Genomic DNA, 9,732 nt, shown 5'->3' with positions numbered 1-9,732 from the left:
TGGATATTCAGTTTATTCATTGTGGATATTTAGTTCATTCATTCTGGATTTTGTGTTATTAATTCACTGTGGATATATATTTATGAATTTGTGGATATATAATTCAAATTATGCACAAAAAAATGCTATTGTCGAAAATCAAACCTGATTTTTTTTTTTTAAGTGAGACGTGCGTTTTTAGTGAAAACGACGTCGTTTTGACAACCGTGTGCAACATACATGATACACACGATTACACAACATAATTTGCGGAATTCAACATTTTGGGAAGAATATATTATATTATTATTCACCATCCGTCAACCCCCATTAATCGCTAATTGCGGCACATGAATGCATATAACATTTTCGTTTCCTAATAAAAATAAAACATGTGGAAATTTGCAATCATTCGCTTTCTGGTCCCTTGCTAGCCCAATTAGCATTATATTGCTACCATCCCGGATCGTTATATCCTGCATCACAGCGCGCATAATATTGTGCGTCTCGTGTCTTCCAAAATGATAGCGTTTTGGTAAGTTTTGTAGAGAGTTGATATTTTTTTTTTTTTTTTTTGAAAATTTGTAGGGAGTTGATATGATTATGTGTATTTTTTTTTTTTTGAGCAATGATTATGTGTATTTATTTATATATATATGTGTATTTTTTTATATAATTATGTGTATTTTTTTATACAATTATGTGTATTTGTTTATATAATTATGTACATTTTTTATACAATCATGTACATCTTTTTTTATACAATTATGTACATTCGAAACAGAAAATTTATGTGTATTACACTATTATGTTAAGAATTGATGTTTATTATGTTAAAAGTTTATGTATATTATGTATTATGTTAGATTATATGTATTATCTTTTTTTTTTTTTTAAGTATGTGTATTTTGTTATACAATTATGTACATTCATGTATACAATTATGTGTATTCTAGTATAAAATTATATACATTTTTAAACATGAGATCTTTTTTTTAAAGAAAATTAACCGCCAACACAAAATAACGAAATTTCAAAAAAAAAAAAAAAAAAAAAAAAACTGAAACAATGTCGTTTTGCGTCAGAGAGCACAATAAAATGCACGCCCTAGTGCAGGATATAAATTGCCCTACCATCCCACCCTAGCTAGGAACATGTTTTAGGCCAAAATGTACATAGTCAACTTGTGTTAGCGTCAATGTATACTTCTTTGCACTCCTTTCCTAGTGTGGGACTTCTCCATGGTGAATTTGTGGCTCAAAAACTTTGCAAAAATTCCGGAATTTCATTTTGTCAGTATGTTAACAAATATCCCGAAATCCATGGATATTTAGCATTTCACTTTCATTTCGTAAAAAATATTTTTCCCTCTACCCATTTCGTGGTCTCCACGCTCCATTCCGTTTCTTATACACTCCCACAAGCAATCTCCATCTAAAGTTGTACATTTTAATTTATATTCGTTAACGTGATTTCGTAACATAGAATCTATAATTGATGAATTTTGTTATGAATTGATTAAATGAAATTGTATTGAAAAATATAATTTCAAGTACATTTAGTATTACATTATTCATAATAAAATTTTGTTATAATAATGTTAATCCTAGCTAGAGTCCAAGGTTAATACTCACCATTGTCCAAACATGGTCATTATGGATTTAATTTATGGCCATTAAGGATGCTTCTCTAGGCATTCACACAACATCCTCACCTATACACCCCTTGTCGAGTAGGACACTTGAAGTTGAGCCGAGACCATCTCTCGGCTATTTACTTCATAGACCAGATCAAGACACTTTGCTAAGGCCATGTATTAGTTTGTGATGCCTTTAAATTGAACCAAAGTCAAGGATTGGATCGTGAAAATCTATTTGAACTAACATAAATTCATCATTATCCCGTCAGCCTTCATATCTCTAAAAATAGGATGTCATATATTTAATATCCTTTCTTTCTTAAATCTAAAAACTAATAAGTGTAAATGAAAGTTATACTCTTCATTTATGTTCGTTTTTTCTATTTTTTTTATACATTATGCTATAAGCTCGAGTTGTACTATACAATATTTTGGTCAAAACTACCACTACCGTTATAATTTTCATTATCTTTTTCAACTATTGTTGTCATGCACATGCATCCATCATATATTTTCTTATCTTCTTCAATGGTAATAAAAACATCACCAATAGTTGTAGTTTTTGAGGAGTTTTTGCAAGTGTAGCTAGAAAAGAGAAGATGGTGGAGGGTGGGGGTGGGGGTGGGGGTAAAAAGAAAAAAAAAAAACAAAAACAAAAAAAAAAAACAAAAACAAAAATTGAAAAATAAATAAATAAATAAAGATTTACGCACCTAGTCAAGCGCGTGCACTGCTGGGTGTGAGATTTGCGCCTTACGCGAAGCAGAGTTCAATTCCTAGTCTTCTTTCTCGGTAGGGCCCACAGAATGGACAAAAACCTTGATCCTTTAGCAAAGACCAATATTCCTCTCTCTCCTCAGTCCTCTCCCTCTCTCTCTTCCACTTCAGTATGGCCTCCTCAAAAACCACAGATGGGGATGCCCTAATATATAGACGTTATATATTGGAGTACTATATAAGTTATTTCTTAAAATATAAATATCAAATTTATAAAAATGATTTACATTATTATTATTATTATTATTATTATTATTATTATTATTATTATTATTATTATTATTATTATTATTATTATTATTATTATTATCATCATCTAAAATCTAAAATTTTAATATAAAATATTAATATTGGACATCAATTATATTTGTGTGCATCGTGTATAGAAAATACTAGTAGTTAAATAAATGTAAAGAAAGAATATTTCCATTTAAGCACACAACAACAACAACAAACCAAAAAAGCTAAATGAAGAAGATTGAAGAGCATGGTAGATTGGGAATAATCATTATATCTTCGACCATATTTTATATTGTAAGGTGTATCACTTATACTAAATGTTCATTTTTAGAATATTGAGCGAACATTCATTACATTAAAATAAACATTTAATATATTAATTAAAGGATAAATGCCATTTTTTCTCCCTGAATTATATGTTTATAGGCATTTTTTCCCCCTAAATTATTCATGTATCCACATTAGCCCATCAATTATTATAAAAGTGTCGATTTTCCCCCCTGATATATTAAATAGACAATTCTACCCTTAAAATACATATTTTATTCATTTTTCTTCTTCAACAAATTATTGCTTATACGTAGGGATGACCACGGTTTGATTCGAACTGAACAGGACACTATAGCAATCAAATCGAATTTTTCGGTCATGATTCAGAACAATAACCCAATATTTGGGTTTCAGTTTATTAAAATCGTGAACTGAAAAACTGGATCTTAAACCGTGAACCGGAAGTTCGAATTGGAACAACTATTAGGCATTAACTTAAAATTAAAATTATAATATTTACAAATAGTGTATGTTCTTTTTCGCATTTATTCTAATTCTCAAATATAAGTATATATAATCGCGATTTGGTTTTGATTTTAAACCGTTGGTTGACTATTCTGGATCCAATTTGAACTATTGGTTCAAAATTTCTTTTAAAATTTTGTTTTTTTTTTTTTTTTAATTTTTAAAATATTCTAAATTTAACAATTAATGCATTTTATTTTTTCAATTCAGAACATGAACTGGCAGTTTCAATTCGCGATTTTAATAAACTCTAAATATCAGGTTTCGATTCAAAATTGTCATCAGAACCTTTCTATTTGGTTGCTATAGTGTCTGTTCGGTTTAAATCAAATTGTTGTTATAATTTGTTGGAGAAGAAAAATAAATGAAATATTTATTTAACGGTAAATATGTCCATTTAACATATTAAGGTGAAAAACTGCAACTTAAATAATTTAGAAGGAAAAAATGATATAAATATATGAAAAAATGTGTCATTTTCCCCTTAAAAATATCAGTTATCAGTGATCATATCCATAATGTGCAGCATGGTCTACATCAATAGTTTGCCAATTGGGAACCTACTTTTACTCCAATCTTGTATTGTATTATTAATTTCAGCATTTATCCAAAGAGACATCAAAGCAATCAAATTTAACAATTCAATTTATTAAAAGAAGACTAATTAACAAATATCTTGTAAACCAATCAAGGGTGGTGGTTTTGTCTTTTGTGGGACCCTCCATTTGTCATGGTTTGTGAAGGATAAGCTCCCAAACCAATCAACTGAACTGCACCTACATCTTAACCTTCACCAGTACTCTCCCCCTTGGAGCAAGAAGACACCATTGTGGCCTTCTTTGAATTGAGGTCTTCACTACCATCCATGAAAAGCCTCCATCTTTGAATCCCAAATCAATAATTCACCAATCAAATAAATGTATTTTTTATCCGACCACAAAGTGTCTTGAGCAGGCTCTAATTGTAAGAAACACTTTTAAACCCGTACCATACTCAGATTAATCCCTGTTCGCACCAGAACAGCCAAATTAAAGGGCAAAGTGCCTAATCCCCGTTCGCATTAGGCCGACTCAAATAAAGCGTAAAGTGCTGGCCAGATTGATTTTTATATACGAAGCGGGTTCGAACTCTCAACCTTTATTAAGGGACAAGAGTGCACGGCGGCACTCACCAACTAAGCTGGTTACCAATCAATAAATTAAAACCCCTGCCCATCCAGCACTATAACCCCACACTCTCTGCACATTAAATTTCTTCTGATCTTCTGTGAAACAAAGAAAGAAAGAAAGAAAGAAAAATGGATGTTGATGAGGAGTGGGAAGTGTTGCCAGAGGATGGGTTTCTTGAAATCAATGATGATGGATCTGGGAAGAACATCTTCTCCAGAAAATACAACACAGATGGTACTGACTTCAACATGAACTACACCTACTTCGTCTGCCCTCCACCTCCAAAACCTTATTATTCTTTCCCAATTCCTCGACCCGACACCGACAAAACCATCCCAAGTTTCAGAAACACCGGCTGGGCAAGACAAGATATCGCAGGTCTGCTTCAAGAAAATGAACGATCATCATCATCAGGCGGCAGCCGAGAATATGAAAATGGACTCGCCCAGGTCATCACTAGTAGTTGTGCCGCAGATTAGTGATGATGATGATGTAGGGGGAGGAGGAGGAGAAGTTTTCGAGGATACTAAGGATGTTGTTTCATCACCCGGAGTCGGAGTCGGAGGAGGGGGATTCAAGAAAACGAAGACGGCGGCGGGGGGTTCAACTTGTGGCAATGGAGTTTGAGTGGAATCGGAGCGATTTGTTCATTTGGGGTTGCTGCTGCCACCACTATATGCATCGTTTTCATCGAAAATCAACAGAAGCCACAAAAGGCAGCACCACAATCACAACATCCGCCTTTCAAATCTATACTCATCACGATAAGGTTTGCTAATTAATTATACTTTTTTTTTTTTTACCAGCATATCAGATCAGATCAGATCAGATGAATCATCATAGCTAGATATCATCTAGGATAGGTGCCAATTAACTTCAATTTAATTTATTCGAGTATATATGGTTTCATTTCTTAATTAAGGATCATTTTTTCATGAGCAGGGTCTGGTTTAGTTTCGTAGTTTAAATATAAATGTGATACTTTTAAGGGAAATGTAATAATTATAGGGTATTTTTGAAAATTTTAAAAATATTTTCTAGAAAATGAATCATTTTATGAAAAATATTTTAATTTTGTAGTGTTTGGCTAAATGTCAAAAAATTATATTTTTTTATTTGGATAAAAGTTAAGAAATTGCATTTTATTTTGTTTGGTTCATTTTCCTAAAAATGAATATGTTATTTGTTACGACGACAACAACCAACAACAACAACAACAATAATAATAATAATAATAATAATAATAATAATAATAATAATAATAATATAATAATAAGTGACAATGGTGGTGGTAATAATAATCCGCAAGTAGCATGAAGAGGGAAGAGAGAGAGACAGGAAAATAAGTAATGTGAAAAATGTTTTCCCACTAAAAATTTAAGAAAACATTTTTCATCAAACTAGGAAAATAAATATTTTCCTTTGACTCTATTTTTTTTTTTTTAATACCAAAACATGGAAAAATCTAGAAAATGATTTTTGGAAGTCATTTTCTAAGTTTCTAAACTGACTCTTAAATCAAAATATAATAGTTAGAAGTTAAAGAGTTAGGAAAGTTATAATATTTAGGATGCAAAATGTAATACATACTTATAAAAATCCGATGCTCTTATTGATCTGGCATTTATTTAATTAACTTGTTATAATGACACTACAAATACACATATTTCAATGTTTTTAAGGTGTGGTGATGATTAAGACATTTCACTTACCTCAGTGGATTAAAACATAATTGCAGAGGATCAAGGAAGTGGTTCAGCATGCAAGCAAGTTAAACGAGGCCATATCAACGGTGAGGGGAGTTCCATTCACCAGAGCTCACATCACATTTGGGGTTACTGCGATGCCTTTTAGGGAAAATATATATATATATATATATATATATATATATATATATATATATATATATATATATATATATATACACGCACGCACACATATATATAGATCTACTTGTTGTGTGTCACCTTCATATCATTATATCCCAATTTATAGGATCTATTTATTTTGTGTACATAAATATTTTGAGAGATTCTCAAGTGTATTCTGATCTACTATGGTCGTCCTAGATTGTGTCTCTGTGTTTTGTCTTTTAAAGAAATAATTAAATAAATAAAAATCACTTATTGTTATTTAGGGGAAGTATATGGGGTCGTTTACTTTATTCTTCTGTTTTTCCATTTCCAGTTTTTCATTTCTCCATTTTTGCAGTTTTCCTTTTCCATTCTTCAAGTTTTCCTTTTCCATTTCTCCAATTTTTCATTTCTCCAGTTTTCCAATTTTTATTCCTATTCATACAATTTTTCATTTTCTAATTTTCTGATTTCATTAAATACAAAAATCCCATATAACATTTCTACGAAAGAAAAGAAGAAGAACAAATAATAATAAGAATAAGAAAGAAGAAGAACAAAAGAAAAGAAAAAGAACAAATAATAATAAGTAATTAAAAAGAAGAAGAATGAAAGAATAGGCAAAGTGAAGGCATCTCCTTTAACTATGCACAGAACAAGATTCGAACCGGAGGCCACTCCAATAGTATGCACTGTTCATGCGCATCTTTTTCCCTTCATTGGAGAAGGTTGGAGATTGGAGAAGGAGTAAGCATTTGGAAGAAGAAATTTAGTAAACAACTTCTCCAATTTTTATATTTTTCCATTTCTCAATTTCTCCATTTTTTCAAATTGGTAAACGACCCTATGTTTCTGGGCAATATTTGAATACATAAAGTATAATAGAATTTCTCCATAGAAGTGCATATGGTTCTTTATTGAGTTCATTCATTCTTACAAAATCTTTGTTTTTTGATTGCCAAAAAGTGATAAAAAGCGATGGTTTGTGAATAAAAAATTGACCTTTTGACCTTTTTGGTATCTGAAAAAACATTTGTCATTTTGTCACATATACAAGTGTTCAGTAATATAAGCACCTAATAAGATTTCAAACATTTTGGAGAACTAGAACTAGTAATGATAGTGTTGGAAAAATACAATAAAGTGACTATTTTGTGGTACAAATATATGTGGATTCACATTTGATTTGGATCAGGTAAAAGTGGATTTTGGATTCTTTGAAGTGAGACGAAGAGATTGATATATTATAGTATTATATACTCAAAATGAATAATGGGTGAATGAGAAATTGATTCTCAGAATAAACCCATTTGAGTTGAAAAATGAAGATGAAAAAAAAAAAAAGAAGGAAATTTGCACCACTATATATATAAGAGTCTTTTCAAAACAATATTGAATAAAGAGGTTCTCTACATTTTAACTTGTGCTTGTATTTTTTCCAGAAATATCGTAAGACTATTTCGCTACCAGATAGCAGATGGGTTTATTGGCGTTTTCTACCACCGTGGCAACTGGCAAGTAGGTGGAATTCACCAATGGTTGAAATTTTTAAAAAATTAAAATTAAGAAAAAAAATCATGATGAGTCAAGTTTTTTCAATAACCATAACTATTGTTATGTATAAATATTTCGAAGGTGGAACCCAAATTTCTACCTTCTAGTAAAATCTCTGAATTTCTCTTGCAAAAACACATTATTAACAATAATTATTTTCCTTCATCTCCTACTCCGCCCAACAAAAAAAATAAATAATAAATAATAAATCTTTCATCATCCTCCCCTGCCCCTCGCCTCCTGATGAGAACTATATAAAACTGTATTGAATGAATTGTATAATAACTGTACGGACATGGAATATATACAAGAGGAATCATAGAGACTAGGATAGGAAGTGGGAATCATTAAGGAGACTAGTCCTAATACTCCCCTCAAGCACATGGTATGCTAGTAACCTGTAGCTTGTCTTTAAGAAAAGAAAATCTAGAACTAGGCAAAGCTTTTTGTGAATATGTCTGCAAGTTGATCTTTTGTTGAGATGAAATTGACTTGAATATCTCCAGCAGCAACTTTATCTCGAACAAAGTGATAATCTATCTCAATGTGCTTGGTACGAGCATGGAAGATGGGATTTGCACACATATAAGTAGCACCAAGATTATCACACCATAGTTTAGGGACAGAGATACCTGAAACTTTGATCTCATGCAGTAGTGAAACGATCCAAGTTACTTCATCACAAACATATGCTAGAGCTTTATATTCAGCCTCAGTAGAATATCTAGCCACAGTTCTTTGTTTTTTTACAGACCAAGACACAATATTAGAGCCAAGAAACACAGCAAAGCCACTTGTAGATTTTCGGTCCTTCGGACAGCTAGCCCAGTCAGAATCAGAGAAGGCATGAATTTTCCTTGAAGATGACTTTTTGATTCGTAAACCAAAAGTAACAGTTCATTTAACATACCTCAAAACTCTTTTTAATTGTTCCCAGTGTGAAACTGTAGGAGCACGCATGTGTTGACACAACTGATTGACTGAAAATGAAAGATCAGGAAGAGTGACAGTTAAATATTGTAATGCACCAGCCAAACACTTGTACTGTGTAGGATCATCGTACAATGTTGCATCAATAACCATGGTTTTCAAAGTAGAAATATGAGTAGATAGTTCTTTACATTATGCCATTCCAGCACGTTTTAGAATGTCATTCATTTACCTCTGTTGTGAAAGAAAAATTTCATAATTGCATTTAACTGTCTCAATTCCAAGAAAAAATCCAAGTTCACCAAGATCTCTAATTTGAATGCAGTAGAAAGTTTTGACACTAACTGAGTAACTAGATCCTGATTACTTCTCATCATAAGTATATATCCCACATAAACTAATAGATATACACAATCAGATCCTTATGAGTAGTAAAACAAGGATACATCCGTTTTTGATGCTTCAAAACCAATAGATAGTAAGAAGGTGTGAAAACGATTAAACCAAGCCCTAGGTGCTGTTTTAATCTGTAAAGAGACCTTTTTAGCAAGAAAATGTGATTTGGATACTGAGCATCAATATAACCAGGTGGTTGCTTCATGTACATAATTTCATATAGATTTCCATTTAAAAAGACATTATGAACATCAAGTTGCCTAACAGTCTACCCAGATGATAAAGCCAAAGAAAAAGTAACCTAACAGTAGTTGTCTTGACCACTTATTGAAGGTGTCAAAAAATCTTGCTCAGGCACCTGATTGAACCCTTTTGCTACTAGTCTTGCCTTATGTCTCTC

General features: G+C 31.6%; 1 protein-coding gene across 1 annotated transcript; it reads right to left on the bottom strand.

Annotated features, from left to right (window-relative positions):
- Positions 1 to 8,438: 8,438 nt before the first annotated feature.
- LOC109168693 (uncharacterized mitochondrial protein AtMg00810-like) lies at positions 8,439 to 9,089 on the bottom strand. The gene is made up of 3 exons (XM_019317678.1): positions 8,917 to 9,089; positions 8,639 to 8,862; positions 8,439 to 8,542 (listed from the first exon to the last, which is right to left on the bottom strand). The coding sequence occupies exons 1-3, from the start codon at positions 9,087 to 9,089 to the stop codon at positions 8,439 to 8,441; spliced, it is 501 nt and encodes a 166-aa protein (XP_019173223.1).
- Between the last annotated feature and the right edge of the window lie 643 nt (positions 9,090 to 9,732).

This window comes from Ipomoea nil, unplaced genomic scaffold, assembly GCF_001879475.1.
Source record: "Ipomoea nil cultivar Tokyo-kokei standard unplaced genomic scaffold, Asagao_1.1 scaffold3213, whole genome shotgun sequence".
Lineage (NCBI taxonomy): Eukaryota > Viridiplantae > Streptophyta > Magnoliopsida > Solanales > Convolvulaceae > Ipomoea > Ipomoea nil.
This window is presented reverse-complemented; position numbering and strand designations above follow the sequence as displayed.